General features: G+C 36.4%; 1 protein-coding gene across 1 annotated transcript in view; it reads left to right on the forward strand.

Moving 5' to 3' along the window:
* Positions 1 to 18,079, forward strand: part of LOC100663888 (sodium/hydrogen exchanger 9B2-like) — a 62,873-nt gene that overhangs the window by 43,168 nt on the left and 1,626 nt on the right. The window contains exons 8-9 of the mRNA XM_064286300.1: positions 13,067 to 13,175; positions 15,748 to 15,884. Of these exons, the coding sequence (XP_064142370.1) occupies positions 13,067 to 13,175; positions 15,748 to 15,884 (246 nt within the window). The remainder of the gene's footprint in view (positions 1 to 13,066; positions 13,176 to 15,747; positions 15,885 to 18,079) is intronic.

The raw sequence follows: 18,079 nt of genomic DNA on the forward strand, positions 1-18,079 counted from the left end.
GATTCACTTTATCTGTGGGCTTAGGCAAGGTTAACAGACTGCCTCTGTTAGTCTCAGCTCAAGACCAAGGAATGTGCCGTGTCCTTGAATCCTCTGAGGTTTCATTGTTTACTGTCTTCATCCCAGCATTGGCTACTGACTAAGGCACCCTGCTCTTAGAAGCACCCTGACCTACTCCTTTGCCCCAAGACAAAGATTAAGTTCTCACTTAGCAAAGCGATGTTACTGCATTTGCATTGTGACCCCACAGCAACTGGTTTTTCATTTTGTTTTGTTTTTAATAAGTCAGAGAGAGAAATTTAAGTAGCATGCCCAAGGTCACAAAATTAGAAAGTGGCAGCTTTTGGATTTAAACTCAGGTCTATCCGACCCCAAAAGAACTTGTACTAGCCTATAATACAACTGTAGCATTGTTGTGCAGAGCACATTTTTATATTCTGACATCTATTTGAGTAACAAATATGAAGTGTATTAGAAAGCATTGTAATCCTAAACTTTGCAATTTAAAATTAAGTCTCTAGCACAACATGACTACTGTAATCAATTTTAATTAAAAAAATAAATAAATAAGTTAATCTCTAAATTCATAAATGATAGGAAAAAAATGCATGAACAACGAGAAAGAGCCACAACATTTGGGACAGACCATAAAAGAGTAGTTTTAGCAACAGTGAAATCAAAGGGAAACTCATGCCTTATGCAAGTGGCCATTGACTATGGGCACAGAAAGAAAAGGGAAACTTTGATCAGTTTCAATTATATTTCTCTTCAGAAAAACTATAATGTGGGTTGTATAGAAAATATGGACCAAAACATAGGGTCATTTGTCTTCATTTGTCATAACTTTATCTAAATTGCCTGTAGTCCAGCTGATTACATGGAAGCAATCAGTGTAATCCCACAATCCAGAGAGAAAATCACTACTAAAATATGTTTCATGTGTACCTCTGGTGATTTAAAAAAAAAAATATATATATATATATACATACACACATGTAGATGTACCATAATTTTTTTAACCATTCCTATATACCTATATATTTAGGTTATTTTCAGTCTCTTTATTTTAAATTATGTTGAAATCCAATATCTGATTATTTCCTGTTAGGGAACTGTCATGAATTGAATTGTGTCCCCCAAAAATATGTGTCAACTTGGTTAGGCCATGATTCCCAGTATTGTGTGGTTGTCCTCCATTTTGTGATTGTAATTTTATGTTAAAGAGGATTAGGGTGGGATTGTAACACCTTTACTAAGGTCACATCCCTGATGAAATGTAAAAGGAGTTTCCCTGGAGTGTGGCCTGTACCACCTTTCATCTTACACGAGATAAAAGGAAAGGGAATCAAGTAGAGAATGGGGACCTCATACCACCAAGAAAGAAGCAAGGGGAGCAGAGTGTGTCCTTTGGACCCAGAGTTTCTGGGTGGAGAAGCTCCTAGTCCAGGGCAAGATTGATAACAAGGACCTTCCTCCAGAGCGGACAGAGAGAGAAAGCCTTCCCCTGCAGCTGAGGCCCTGAATTTAGACTTCTAGCCAAATAGACTGTGAGAAAATAAGTTTCTGTTTGTTAAAGCCATCCACTTGTGGTATTTCTGTTATAGCAGCACTAGATGACTAAGACAGGAACACTCCTAACGGTGTAATTTTGGTGCCAAGTAATAGGAACATTTTGAGGCTTTTGACATGTATTACCAAACTAATTTCTAGTGTTGTATTAATTTACTTTCTCAGCAGCAATACACAAAGTAAATATCTTATCACAAACTCATTAGCTTAGAATAATGCTCATCAAACTTCGACATGCATCAGAATCACCTAGAAGGCTTGTTTAACTAGATTTCTGGGTCCTCTCCCCCATTATCTGATTTAGCAGGTCTAGGGTGCGGTCTGAGAATTTGTCCTTCTAACAAGTTTCACTTGATGCTAATGCTACTCCTCTGGGGACCACACTTTGTAAGTCACTGGTTCAGAATACTATTGCTTGTAATCTTTAGCCATACCAATAGGCAAAAAATGGTATCCTGTTTTCCTGTATGCTTCTTTAACAGTGATAATGAAACTCTTTTTCCTATTTTTAGCCATTTGAATTTTTCTTTGATAGGCCTTTTGTCCATTATCTTTGGATTTAACATATTGACTACTGATTTGTGTGATACACACACACAGTATTAGTACTTGTGCCTGTTTATTTTGTTCCTTATTAATAGATGAAGAACTTATATTTTCATATGGTCCTATCTATCAGTCTCTTACTGTAAGTGTTCCTGTATTTTATTTCATAAAGATCTCTTTTCCAGTGAAACTGATCCCTTCCCCAGTGAAATATGACATATATTATCTCACTTGTTCTTCACAGTAACCTTGAAAGGTAGATACTAGTCCCATTTTTACAAACGAGGGCACCAAGACTTAGAGATAGTAAATAGTTTGCCTATTTTCACAAAGTTGGCAATGGCAGAATCAGAATGAGAATCCACCGTTGGTTCCCTAAAGAAAGATACTTAGTCTTTATTGAATCAATTTTGTGGCAGTCACTGTCAGTACCTTTTCTAATTTATTGCTCAAGAAAATTTCTACTTCTAGGGGTATCAAACCTGTGGGTCCAGATTTTGGACTTCTTTTCTTCCCTTGTCCTATAGCACATGTAATGTCTGAGAGCTCAGCCTGCTTAGGCTAATAATCCTCACTGTAAGACTTATTGGCTATATGACCAGGTGCAAATTATTTAACTTATCAGATCCTTAATATCCTCATATGTAAAGGAGGGACTGATAATAAACAACAACTCATAGAGTTGATTAAATGACAATCTACATAAAGCACTTAGTCATAGAATACACTCAGTAAATTATGGCCCGTATTATTTTTATACTTACCTCCATAGCAGCATGATGTAAGAAAAAGAACATAAGCTATTATGGAGATTGAGATTCCAGTTCCAGTTCTGCCACTTCCTAGCAAGTCACTTTTCTTCTCTGAGACTCAATTTTGTCAACTGTAAAATGAAGACAATAGTAATATCTAAAGAATCCATTGTGACTATTCTGTGGGATAATGGAAATGAAACACTTGTAAGCTCTACAGTACTACAGCAATATTGATGTTTTACTTTGGAAATCTAAAATATTTTATGAAAATCTTTTTATGTCTGTAGTTTTCTGATATTATTGCCTACTTTTCCCATTGGTTTTCGTTATAATCATTAACTTGCCATTTTTTGTATTCAAATGTTGGTTACCGTCAAGTTGACTCATGCTGACCCCATGTGTGCAGAGTGGAGCTGCTGTGACCTTTCAGGGGTTTTCAAGGCTGTGACCTTTTGGAAGCAGATGGCCAGGCCTGTCTTCCAGGGTGCCTCTGGGTGGGTTTGAACCACCAACCTTTTGGCTAGTAGTTGAGGACTTAACTGTTTGTGCCACCCAGGAACTCCTCAAGTTAGATGAGTACGTAAAAATTTTAAGCCTCTTTCATCTTTTTTCAAATCCACTGCTGCTTCTGGTCACCTTTAGAGCTATGTTGTTATTGTGTGCTGTGGAGTCGATTTTGGCTCATAGTGACCCCATAGGACAGAGTACAACTGCCCTATAGGTTTTCCAAGGCTGTAACCTTTACAGGAGCAGATTGCCAGATCTTCCCCCTGAGTGGCATTTGTGTTTGAACCCAGGGCCTTTCAGGCAGCCAAGGCTTAACCATTGTGCAACCAAGGCTATAGGATTTTTTTTTCTTGATATCCTTTGGGCCTTCTAAATCTGGAAATGTTCTTCTTTCTAAGAAGAAAAATATCAGATCGAGTGGATATTTAACTCATGAGGATACCTCCATTTCTCTGTCCATTCCTGAAAGTGATTTATATTGTTGAAGGTTCGTACTAGCGCGTCCAGATGTGTAAAGTGGACTTAATTGTCAAGGGACAACACATCTGCATTACACTGGGCTGATATTTTATACTTAGCCTATTCAGTGACTGCATTTTCTTTATAAACAAGTTTATTTTAGTTTTGACATTATGAAAAAACCACAAGCTACACTGTGACTTTTTTTTTTAAGTTTTACAATGAATAAGTTCATGTGTGATATTCAACGAATTTAAAGTGTTAAGCAATCAAAGAATGAGTTGTGGCCTTTGTCCACAATTTAGAAATAAACAATTCGGTGGGGAAAGCTCCTTAGGCCTTCTGCTTTCATTGGCATTCTGAACACATGAAAATATTTGAGGACTTCCATTAAACAATTGGTCATGGCAACAAAAGGATAAACCAAAAATAATAGTTGGTTCCTGTTTTTTACTACTATGGATATCAGCTGAAGTCTGCTTTGGCTAAAGCAGATTAAAAATTAAAATATGAAGGTATGTTGAAGGATGGCAACTTGACCCACTTTTTTTGGCCAAATTATTCAATGTCATTAAATGATAGAGGATCTTAGATGTCATTTAATACAAACCTCTCATTTTACAGATGAGAAAAATGAGACACTGAGAGGCAAGTAGCCTGCAGTTAGCGGGTGGCAGAATTTAAACCTGGGTCATTACAAGATCATTTATGTTGTGAAAACATAACCTTTTGCATGCTATATGAATAGAGCTATATAGATAAATCAACAACCCCTCACATGTGCTCTGTCCTTCAGTGTTTATAAGCTAAAAGGAAAGAGAATCTTCATGATAATAAACATACCAGAAATAATAAAAGTAAAAAAATAGAAAAACAATATAATCCTCTTTTTGCAAACAGCTGAATACTGTATACATGCAGAATTGCAGATCCTTAGAGATACATAATTGTAAGTATAAAATGGATTCTCGTTGTTGGATGCTATTGATTTTCAACTCATAGCGACCCCACATGACAGAGTAGAATTGCCTCATAGGATTTTCTTGGTTGTAAAATTTTTTTTTTTTTTTAATCTTTACAGGAGCAGATGGCCAGGTCTTCTCCCAGGGGTGGCTAGGTGGGCTCAAACTGCCAACCTTTCAGTTAGCAGCCTCATGCTTAACCATTTGCCAGGATTCTCAGTTGATTAAAAATCTATTCAATGAAAATTCTCAGACACTGTAATGGGCACAGCTGAATTACTCCATAAAAGCTTTACCAGTGTTTGCTCTCCAATTAGTGTGTGAAAGTTTCCTCACAATCTCACAAATATGTGACATTACACAAATTTTTAGAGTTGTTTCCAGTGTGATAGTATGTCATTTTAATTTTTGTTTCTCTGATTAATGAATTTAGCATCTTTTTAAGTGTTTATTGGCCATTTGCATTTCCACTTCTGTGAATCACTTATTTTTTTTGGCCTGTTATTTACGGAATGTTTCCCTCACTCTGTTTTACATGCTGCAAATATTTTCTCTTGTCACTTACCCTTGTTTATGGTCTCTTTTGTACAAAGCATTTTAATTTTGTTGTAGTCGGATTTATCAATCGTTTCCTAGATTTTTTACATTACACATTGTAAAGTTAGTGCTGTATCAATCGGTCCGATCAGGAAAGAGAAACTACACAGTAACTTGAACAGGGAAAGTTTACTATAAAGAATTAGTAGCTGTAACACATCAGAGCCACAAGGCACTGGCTAGTAAGAAGTAAGGGAACTCTAAATACAATACAAAATGCAGCTATAAAGAACAGCCTCTCCCCGCTAGGCTGAGATACTGCAACCAAGAAAGACCTCCCTCCGCCGCCACCAAGGCTGAGATCCAGACCTTGCTGGAGAGGGCACTGCTTTGTCTCACTGGCTGGCAGAGAAGTCGCTGTGGTGACATGCCTATAGAACTTGCTGGAAATCCACCCTCCAAACTTGCAGGAAATCCACCCTCTAGGGTGCATGGAGAATTGTCTTGCCAAAAACAGTCTGCTATAAACTTCCCCAGGGAATTGCTGGGTGAAGCTGCTAGCCGCTGGGTGCTGCTGGCCGCCATGCACTGTAGAAGCCTGACTCTGGAGAAGCCTAGTGCCAGAGCAGCGTTGCGGCTGCAGGATCCTGATGCCACAGAAACCAGGAAGAAAAGCACCCCTCAAGCAATAGCTCTTCAGAGCCCTCTGCTCACAAAGCTTAACGTCATGCCAGCTGACAAAGGAAGAATATTCAAAGGGCCAAGTTTCTTTTCTGCAGAATGGACAGTAAAAGGAGATTTAGAGCAAAGGAGCAAGAAATTGATAATGAGCACATTATTATACCTGAAATGTGTTTTTGAGAATGACTTGAGAGAAATTATTTTACAGTATTTTTAGAGAAGATAAAAATTGGAAATAATCTACAAGTCCATCAATAAATGAGTAAATAAACTATCATACTTCCATCTCATGGATGACTATGCAGCAAGAACGAGGTGCATATATATATATAGATATTAAAAAAAAAATTTTTTTTTATGTACTAATATTATTTAATTCTGCTATATTTTTATATATAAAATCACCATGAGTGGGAGCCAACTCTGCAGCCAACTAGCAACTAATATTATAAGATCTCTAAGTCATACTTTTAATGAAAATTAAGATAGGATTTTAAGCTATGAAGCATATTCTGTATTATGATATTTAGATATATGTAAATGCATATAAACCTATGTGGTAGGATGCATGTCAATGGAGAAGAGTGATTTCCTTCAGTAAAAAGGATGTAAACATTCTTCAGTGAATGTAAGCAAAAACAAAAAAATTAAAAACTAAACCCAAATCTGCTTATTACTCAAACATGTTATATGTAATAAAGCAAGTTCAATGAAATAGGGAACTAGAATGTTGAAATTTTACAGGGATCCAGGATTGAGAAATTTACAATTTAATGTGATAGTTTTCTCAGTATTAAAATGTCTCACCTACGGGAACCAGACAAAGATGCCCTTTATCACCGCTCTTATTCAACATCGTACTTGAAGTCCTAGCCAGGGCAATTAGGCTAGACAAAGAAATAAAAGGTATCTGGATTGGCAAGGAGGAAGTAAAGTTATCACTATTTGCAGATGACATGATCTTATACACAGAAAACCCTAAGGAATCCTCCAGAAAACTACTGAAACTAACAGAAGAGTTTGGCAGAGTCTCAGGTTATAAGATAAACATACAAAAATCACTTGGATTCCTCTACATCAACAAAAAGAACACCGAAGAGGAAATAACCAAATGAATACCATTCACAGTAGCCCCCAAGAAGATAAAATACTTAGGAATAAATCTTACCAAGGATGTAAAAGACCTATACAAAGAAAACTACAAAGCTCTACTACAAGAAATTCAAAAGGACATACTTAAGTGGAAAAACATACCTTGCTCATGGATAGGAAGACTTAACATAGTAAAAATGTCTATTCTACCAAAAGCCATCTATACATATAACGCACTTCCGGTCCAAATTCCAATGTCATATGTTAAGGGGATAGAGAAACAAATCACCAATTTCATATGGAAGGGAAAGAAGCCCAGGATAAGCAAAGCATTACTGAAAAATAAGAAGAAGAAAGTGGGAGGCCTCACTCTACCTGATTTCAGAACCTATTATACAGCCACAGTAGTCAAAACAGCCTGGTACTGGTACAACACCAGGCACATAGACCAGTGGAACAGAATTGAGAACCCAGATATAAAACCATCCACGTATGAGCAGCTGATATTTGACAAAGGACCAGTGTCAGTTAATTGGGGAAAAGATAGTCTTTTTAACAAATGGTGCTGGCATAACTGGATATCCATTTGCAAAAAAATGAAACAGGACCCATACCTCACACCATGCACAAAAACTAACTCCAAGTGGACCAAAGACCTAAACATAAAGACTAAAACGATAAAGATCATGGAAGAAAAAATAGGGACAACCCTAGGAGCCCTAATACAAGGCATAAACAGAATACAAAACATTACCAAAAATGATGAAGAGAAACCCAATAACTGGGAGCTCCTAAAAATCAAACACCTATGCTCATCTAAAGACTTCACCAAAAGAGTAAAAAGACCACCTACAGACTGGGAAAGAATTTTCAGCTATGACATCTCCGACCAGCGCCTGATCTCTAAAATCTATATGATTCTGGCAAAACTCAACCACAAAAAGACAAACAACCCAATCAAGAAGTGGGCAAAGGATATGAACACACATTTCACTAAAGAAGATATTCAGGCAGCCAACAGATACATGAGAAAATGCTCTCGATCATTAGCCATTAGAGAAATGCAAATTAAAACTACGATGAGATTCCATCTCACACCAACAAGGCTGGCATTAATCCAAAAAACACAAAATAATAAATGTTGGAGAGCCTGCGGAGAGATTGGAACTCTCATACACTGCTGGTGGGAATGTCAAATGCTACAACCACTTTGGAAATCTATCTGGAGTTATCTTAAACAGTTAGAAATAGAACTACCATACAACCCAGAAATCCCACTCCTCGGAATATACCCTAGAGATACAAGAGCCTTCACACAAACAGATATATGCCCACCCATGTTTATTGCAGCTCTGTTTACAATAGCAAAAAGCTGGAAGCAACCAAGGTGTCCGTCAGCGGATGAATGGGTAAATAAATTGTGGTATATTCACACAATGGAATACTACTCATCGATAAAGAACAGTGACGAATCTGTGAAACATTTCATAACATGGAGGAACCTGGAAGGCATTATGCTGAGCGAAATGAGTCAGAGGCAAAAGGACAAATATTGTATAAGACCACTATTATAAGATCTTGAGAAATAGTAAACCTGAGAAGAACACATACTTTTGTGGTTACGAAGGGGGGAGGGAGCGAGGGAGGGAGAGGGTTTTTTATTGATTAATCAGTAGATAAGAACTGCTTTAGGTGAAGGGAAAGACAACACTCAATACATGGAAGGTCAGCTCAATTGGACTGGACCAAAAGCAAAGAAGTTTCCGGGATAAAATGAATGCTTCAAAGGTCAGCGGAGCAAGGGCGGCGGTCTGGGGAACATGGTTTGAGGGGACTTCTAAGTCAATTGGCAAAATAATTCTATTATGAAAACATTCTGCATCCCACTTTGAAATGTGGCGTCTGGGGTCCTAAAGGCTAACAAGCAGCCATCTAAGATGCATCAATTGGTCTCAACCCACCTGGAGCAAAGGAAAATGAAGAACACCAAGGTCACACTACAACTAAGAGCCCAAGAGACAGAAAGGGCCACATGAACCAGAGACCTACATCATCCTGAGACCAGAAGAACTAGTTGGTGCCCGGCCACAATCGATGACTGCCCTGACAGGGAGCACAACAGAGAACTCCTGAGGGAACAGGAGATCAGTGGGATGCAGACCCCAAATTCTCATAAAAAGACCATACTTAATGGTCTGACTGAGACTAGAGGAATCCCGGCGGCCATGGTCCCCAGACCTTCTGTTGGCACAGGACAGGAACCATCCCCGAAGACAACTCATCAGACATGAAAGGGACTGGTCAGCGGGTGGGAGAGAGATGCTGATGAAGAGTGAGCTAATTATATCAGGTGGACACTTGAGAGTGTGTTGGCAACTCTTGTCTGGAGGGGGGATGGGAGGATAGAGAGAGAGGGAAGCAGGCAAAATTGTCACGAGAGACTGAAAGGGCTGACTCAATAGGGGGAGAGCAAGTGGGAATACGGAGTAAGATGTATGTAAACTTATATGTGACAGACTGATTGGATTTGTAAACGTTCACTTGAAGCTTAATAAAAGTTAATAAAAAAAAAATACAGAGTTAAAGCATTAAAGCCCTTGTTCAATGAATGAATAAATAAATAAATAAGTGGTTGTATGCAAAAAAAAAAAAAGTCTCACCTGACTTCAAAGTACGAAAGAAAAATCCTCAAAAATTATAAAAATTAAGAATCCCTTTCTCTAATTCAGTTTAAAAAACTGAATTCCTGTTGCTGTTTGTTTGTATAAGTTCATCAAATTGCTGTAGTCATGACTGAAAGGAGCTAGTATATCATGTGAATGCACTTTACAAAGTTTAAGGCATCATATAAATGGAAAGTTGGAGTTTTATTAAATATGTATCAGTATTGCTAACTGATAAAAGCTAAGCTTTGTTAAAAAACAAAAAACTAAGCTTTGCACCAAAAAAAGCACGTTTTTTTTTTTCCTGCAAAGAAAGGAAAGAAAAAAAGTGAAATGGGAGAAAGCCTAAATGAATTATTATTTCAAGATTTTAACAAGTATTGTAAGGAAAAAAAAAAGGAGTTCTGGAAAGAAATTAGTGATTTCCTAATATCGAATATGAAATTTTACTAAATTTATAACTTTAGGGTTAAGCTGTAATTCTTTGTGTCATTAATATTTGATGAGTTTATCCAAGTATAGGCAGTTCCCCTTTTAGGAATGCCCAGCTTACAAGGACAACTTTAAATTGCCCTTTAACGTCATGTAAATTTGCCCTTGCTTTGAAAGGACTGAACAAATCCCTAAACCAAAAAAAAAAAAAAAAATCCAGTGCCATACAGTTGATTCCGAGTCATAGTGACTCTGTAGGACAGAGTAGAACTGCCTCACAGAGTTTTCAAGGAGCACCCGGTGGATTCAAACCGCAGACCCTTTGGTTAGCAGCCGTAAGCACTTAACCATTATGCCACCAGGGTTTCCAAACCAACCCCTGCTCAAAACAAATTCTTCATTCCAATCACCTTCACTTGCTAAGTGCGGCTTTTAAATCATTGAAAAGGCTTTAAACCTTTTCTCGCCCTAAAATAAGGCTAAATAAGAACCTTATGCACCTCTTCCACCTTACCTGCAAATTCTTAAAGACACACTCAGGAATGAATCTTGTTTATAACCCCAGGCACTGTCTGTGTATCTAGAGCATTGTTTCTTTAAGGGCATAAACAGGGAGAGCGTCAGATCTATTTCTTTTCTGATGATGCAAACATACGAGATTGAGAAATATGCCTTGAGTTGAAATAAAAAGTATGAAGATTTAAGACTTAGTCTTAATTAGCATAAAAATCAGCATTGTATAGAATCATGTATTTAGAGCAAGTAACCATCTGTGCTATACTTAGGTAAGGAATATTGATTTAATTCTTTTTATTACTTGTGTCTTCATGGGGGTAAGGAAAGTAAATTAGTAAAATCTGTGATTCATGAAAATTTTTATTTGTGAGGATTAAAGCCATGAATTGCTAACTAAAGTTACCAGTACTTGTCAGGAAAAAAGTACTTAGTACTTTTCAGGGAGACAACTTAAAAATATAAATCACTATGTTTCTCCACTTGGGCTTATTTCTAGATTTGAGTTGGAAAATTGATTTTTTTCCCCCAGTTTTCATTTTACCTATAATAATACGTAGCTTTTAATAGCAATTTTGTCAAAAGTTAAGAAAAAACTTACTCTGTCATTCCTGGACTTTGGCTGCTATGCTTTGCCATTCTAATTTGATCCTACTGGCATTTCTTTTAAATTAATCAAGAAACCAAGGTGTTTGCTAAATACAGTTGCTAGGTTGTCTTATTATGTAGAATGAGATTTGAGTTGTCCATAGAATTATGGAATTTTAAAGCAAGAAAGGAATTTAACAATCAGTCTAATCCCTAAAAGTTTTAGATGAAGAAACTCAGGGCTAGAGGAATTAAATTTGACTGGCACTTTTAAAAAGAGATACTTTTACCTATCAGATTAGCAAAATTCTCAAAGTGTAATAACATAGTTGTTGATAAGGGTATAGAAAAAGAAGCCCATGTGTACACTGCTGATAGAAGGCAGTTAGGCTGAGCCTGTCACCATGGCAAATGCATATGTGCTCTTAGTCAGCAAGTCTACATTTAAAGACTTAGCTAGCGTATATATTTGCACATGTATGGAATACAAAGTGATGTATTCGTTGCAATATTTTTTGTACCAGCAAAAATTGAAAACTTTAACTCTCATTAGATAGCTTCTAATAAATAATTTATGCCGAATCTCTAATTGGAATATGACAGAACTGTAAAAATGAAGAGGAAGCCCTTTAATAGCCAGAGGGAAAGACTGAAGATTTAAAAAAAAATAAACTCAATGAATACTGTACATAGTATTCTACTGTTTTGTAGACAGAGGAGCAAACAAATACATTTAATGCTTTTATGGTTGCTTTTATGTGCAAAAAATCTTCCAATAACCAGAGTTGTCTATTGGGGGAGGGGACGAGCATCTGAGTGCCTGGGGGATGATGATGGACTTTCCACTGGCTACTCTGTTATACTTGATTTTGATGAATGTATTACCTATTGATTTAGCTAGACAGATAGGAAGTTAGATGGATAATTACACTGACAAACTGAGACTTATACAAAGAATGGTAAAAGATCTTCTAACTTCATAAATTAAAAGTAATAAAATTTTAAAACGTTTAGTCAGGGAAACAGGAGTCTTGGGTAAATATGATAGTGGCATTCACAAACTGATGGACTGTTAGGTGGAAATCAATGGTCCTGTGTTTTTTCCTATGTGCAGAATCTAATGCCTCAGTATAGGTAATGGCTTCTGGACAGTTGGAGCCATTCAGTAGTGGAGGAGCTGTCTCAGGACACGGTGTGTGCAGTGTGGTCCCATGGTGAGCACAATCAAGTCTGGCTGGGGTTCTCGACTCTGTTAGTGATGACCCAGAACTAGAACCTGGCCTTCTGGCCCTCATACCTGGGCTCTTCCTGTTGTATTATGTGATTTCAGAATAATAGCTGGCATCTTAACTTGTAGTAATTCAGAGGATTAGTACAAAATAAAAATTTTGAGTAAAATAAAAATAAACACATGGTCAGTTTGATTAGTCTTTAAAATCACATGGTAAATTATCTGATCATAATATATTCAGAAATAGCCCTCCTAAGATTATTTTATAAGAATCTTTATAATTAACATCCATTTGCAAACTCATACTTTAGTATGCTAAACACATCATATAATAATCTAAATGAATAAGAAGTGTTCCAGGCAATTTTTTTGTTCTATTGTAGCTAACCTCCTATTTAAAGATAATACAAAAATAAAAGTAAAGCCTGCCTTAGGTCAAATTGACTCAAATTTCAAATTAGTAAAATTTTGTTACTTATAACCTCACATAGTAAAAGTTGTGTGTGTGTATGTTATTCATTTTTCTTTAAGGCAGAGGTTGAAAAAATAATTGCAGTTGCCTGGGACATTTTTCAGCCCCTTCTTTTTGGACTGTTTGGAGCAGAGGTATCCATTGCATCTCTCAAACCAGAAACTGTTGGTAAGACTTTCAAAGTACACTTTTGAACTAAAATCTTCTCTTTCTATATTCAGTTAAAATCTCTTTAGCAGGCATGTGTTCAGTGGTTTCCATTATCACAATTATATAAAAAGTTAATTACATGTAAAGTCATGATCTAAGTCTGTTAGACTATTTGGTTAGAAAAGAATGCTGGTAAATCCAAGGCGGTGAATTTCACACCTTTCATATTGTTACTCCTTGTAAATATGACACTACTGACCACAATCAAGAGATAACAGGCTTAAAACTTTTTCTTCCAATGATAAGAATGTTATTATTCATCTAAACTTGTTCTGACTAAGGGCCAGAAGTTTGAAACAACTGGTCAGTTCTATAAAATGTGCCCATGAAATAAAAATGTTTGTTGACTCATCCATTTCTTTATTCATCCATATATTCAAGTCATCATATTAATACTCTCTTGATTCACAGTATAATACTTGAATATTAACTTGATCATATACTCATGATTTCATCCTTTACTCCCATCACAGTGTTCTTCCATCCATACTAGGGACCCCATCCTCCGCCATCTCCTTCTGAATCTCAGACAAGGATCCTTCCCTTTCACTCATACATCTTCAAATACCTTATCTCAGCTTCTTCCTCTTCAGAATTTAAAGTCTCTAACCATTTTTATCTTAACAAAAACATATCCTTTCCCCATTTTCCTTCCCCAGTTTATCCTTCTTCCATTTTACTGCCTGCCTTTCCCACCTACCATACCACCTCTCTCTTTTCAAACTTTTAAAAGAAGTAACTGCATTCCCCTTTTCCACTACACCTCCCATTCACTTTCTCAATGCACTTCAATGCAGCTTCTGCCCCATCATGCAGCCAACCTCGCTCTCACCAAGGTTATATTGCTAAATCCAGTAAATACTTCCCAGTCTTTATTTTACTTGACATCTTAGCAGCATTTGATATTACTGACCTCTTTAAAACTCTGTTGAATTCTGAAACTTCATATTCTCCAGTGTCTTTTGTAGTCTCCTTTATACTACATATGGTTTGAACATTGCCCTTAAATTAAAGATCTTTCCAAAGCACCTACTTTTCTCTATATATATCACTTCTCAGAACTTCCCATGGGTTCAATTATAAACTGTGTAATTCCAAAATATTTATCTCTAAATTAAATTCAATATATCTAAAACTCACTCATCATCATCTCCCCAAACCTGCTCCTCCTTCAGTGTTCCCTTCTGGGAATGGATTTTGTATCTTGTATGTCAGGCAGCGTATGCTTTTGAATACCTGCCAACCTGGAAGAAATACACTTCAACAAAGAGCCACAAAATCTTTGCAAAGAGAAACCCTATTGCAGATCACAGCAGATCATCCGACAATATGTGTCTGAAGTTGTACTAGCCCTTTGAACTTCCAATCAAACGCAGTGTGGTCGAGTCGATTCCGACTCATAGCGACCCTATAGAACCGAGTAGAACTGCCCCATAGAGTTTCCAAGGAGTGCCTTTGAACTTAGAATAGTTATTTATCCTTTTTTTTTTCCAACTGTAAAATAAGAATAAAAGTAGTGTCTACACCACAGGTTGTGTGAGTTAAGTAAAACTGCATTTAAAGCTTAGCACGGCGGCGGGAACAGAGTAGACTCTCAACAAATGTTACTTAAAAAAAAAAAAAATCACCTTGTTACTCAATAGTCACCTTAGCTGTACCTTTCTCAGGTCCAGTAGTCTGCAGCTGCCCTACTCAAAATCCCTTATTTTACAAATCAGGATGAAATTTTCTCCTTCAAAAGTTCTAAACAACTGAATTAAGTAGCTGTATGTTATTTTTTTTTATATATATATTATTGAGGGTTAGGCTGATGCTAGTATACGCCAATATGGTGAAACAGTTGTGTACTGCCAGTATCCATTCTCATTGGTCTTTGCAGAGTCAGCTCCATTCTGATTGGCTGTTAAATATTTTGAATATCACCTCTGGTCTTTTACTCTGTAAAGAATTCTAAACATTCTTGATGAAAATGTTAATTTTCCCCTCTTCTATGCCTTCCTATTTGTTTATACTGCATTTACCTCATAGTATGTGAATTCATTGCTTATATATAGGGTCGCTATGAGTCAGAATTGACTTGATGACAACGGGTTTGGTTTTTTTTGTTTATTTTTGTCTTCCTCTGACTTTGATGCTCATAAAGGCAGAGTCTGTACATTATACATCTTTTGTACCCAGTGACCAGTTCAAAGCCTGTCATGCATTATCACTTAATAAATTCTTGTTAAATAAACAAATGGAAGAAAATGTGGTTCTTGGTATAAAGCATGATACAATATTCATATTTCCTTTGTAGAAATTCAAATATGTTTAGTTAATTTCTAGTTTTAGTCTAAAGAAAACATCTTATTTTAAACAAGTGATCTGATTGGCCCTTAATCGTGATTTTTTGATAAATTATGCCTAACCATGTTTGTATTTTTTAATGTTCCTTAATTATTTCTCTTGGTAGTATTTTGAATCAATAACCATGAAATGTGATTTCTCCCCCAGTGTTTCATTATTTATAAAAATTGAGTTTTTCTTACAGGACTTTGTGTTGCCACCCTGGGCCTTGCAGTATTGATACGAATTTTGACCGTATTTCTGATGGTGTGTTTTGCTGATTTTAACACAAAGGAAAAGATATTTATTTCTTTTGCATGGCTTCCTAAGGCCACAGTCCAGGTAATGATGGTTAGGATAGCTTAGTATTTTAACTTCTATTTCTATATGATACTTTGAAATACTGAATGAGAGAGCTTATTCAAGTTTGGTGAAAATAATTGATGAGAGTTTGATTTATGAAAATAAGAGAAAAAATTTTTCTAGCTTATATTAATTTACACTTCAAAAGTTTTATCTTTAGTATATTGATTCCTTAAGTGTGATGAGTTATTTAAATTTTTTTTAGATGGCCAGGGTACAACTAAAGATCTAATAGATCCCTGCACTACTAGAAAGCAGTAGTAGCAGGAGAGAAGGATTTGAATTTTTACCAGTCATATAGCTCTCTAAATAACCCACAGAGATAGTTGTCACCTCTTTTCATTTAGTGTCCCAAGAAGAGAGGGAAACAGAAAGAGCATGGCCAATCTTAGTGGTCAAAAATACTTCAATGTCAATATAATTAATGATCAGTGATGCTTGGCCAGATTTTATATGTAATGGAGAAAAGAAGATCTATTGAAAACAACTCAGAAAATGCTTTATTGATTTTCTAGATTATTAGTTGATTTTAAATTATTTAAACAAGCTTAACCTCCTGCCAAGTGTTGCATTCACTCGACTTGAAATCTGTGTACTTTAATGAGCAAGTGATATGAAAGCACTTACAGATAAAAAAAAAAAAAAAAAAACTAGTGCAAATTTCTATTTTTGTGGAATTAAAAATTAGTTGGTCTTAATTTTTTTTTTTTTTTTTTAATTTGGCAGTGGTTAAAAGCTTGGCTGCTAACCCAAAGGTCAGAAGTTTGTATCCATGAGCTGCTCCTAGGAAAACCTATAGGGCAGTTCTAGTCTGTTCTGTAGGTTCGCTATGAGTTAGAATCGGCCTGTTGGCAAGGGGTTTGGTTTTTTTGTTTTGGAGAGTGTGTATGCTCAGTGATTATGTAGCAGCCTTTGTGTGGCTGTCGGCGTGGGCATTATTCCAGAGAAACTTCTCCTTTTTCCATCAGATTTTCAAAGATGTCTGAGACATAATGGTTAAGAGCACTGTAAGATTAATGTAGTGAAATAACGGGAATAATTTTTCTCTCAGAGCATTTCTTGCTTCCACATAACTCCTGGTAACTTTAGCAGGTAAATACCAAAATAATGATTCTAGTAGATTTGGTCTGAACAATTTGTTATAAAATGTTAAAATTTGAAAAATGGCACTGTGCTACAATGAAGGAAAATTATAAAATGAGGAAAAATATCCAGGATATATTGGATAATGTTTGTTTTGTATCGTGCGGAAAATTTTTTTTTCTCCTTTTGCCACTGCATAAGACACAAGACTTTCTTATATCTTTTTTTCTATATCAGTGTTTTTCAAACTTTTTTGTCTGTAGCCTACTATAGTAAATATATTTTACATAACAATCCAGCTATATTAGTTACCTAGTGCTACTATAATAGAACTAACACAAGTGTGTGGCTTCTCACTATTCAGTAGGCTTGAAGTCTGTATTCAGAGTACTGGATTTGGGGAAGGCTTTCTGTTGCCTCTCGGGAAGGTCCTTTTCACTTTTCACCTTCTGTTTTTTGGATCCTTGGAGATCTCGTGTGGCATAACATCTGTCTTCCCTGAACTGTGCTTGCTTGCTAACTTCATCTGCTCTTTTATATCTCAAACCAGTTGGCTCAATACACACTCTAATACTGCCTCATTAACGTAACAAAGAATACCCATTCCCAAATGGGATTATAACCTCTCTAGGGATTAGAATTTATAACACATATTTTTAGGGGACAAAGTTCAACACAAAACACTAGCCAATACACAAATCCCAAAACATACACATACGGGTACAGAGAGAACTGAAAATATATTTTGCAGTGTTTACAGTTCTTGCCAAGAATCCATGAAATGTTGAATTAGTTAGGGTACAGGGTAAGCTTCAATAACAAAGAGCCCCCAAATACAGGGACTAAATGAAATTTTTATCTCTCTCTCGCTGGTAGTTCAGCACAGACATTTCAGAGCTGGCAGGGTGAATGCCATCCTCAGCATGTGCCTTCCATCCATGGGTCTAAGGTGACAATTCCAACTCTCAATATTTTCCATCCAGTGGAAAGGGGGAAAAGATAAGGGACATGCATGTCCATTCCTTTTCAGGGCACAATCTACAACTTGAACTTATCATTTCTGCTCACCTCTCAGTGGCCAGAATTTAGAT

This window comes from Loxodonta africana, chromosome 5 (genome assembly GCF_030014295.1).
Source record: "Loxodonta africana isolate mLoxAfr1 chromosome 5, mLoxAfr1.hap2, whole genome shotgun sequence".
Lineage (NCBI taxonomy): Eukaryota > Metazoa > Chordata > Mammalia > Proboscidea > Elephantidae > Loxodonta > Loxodonta africana.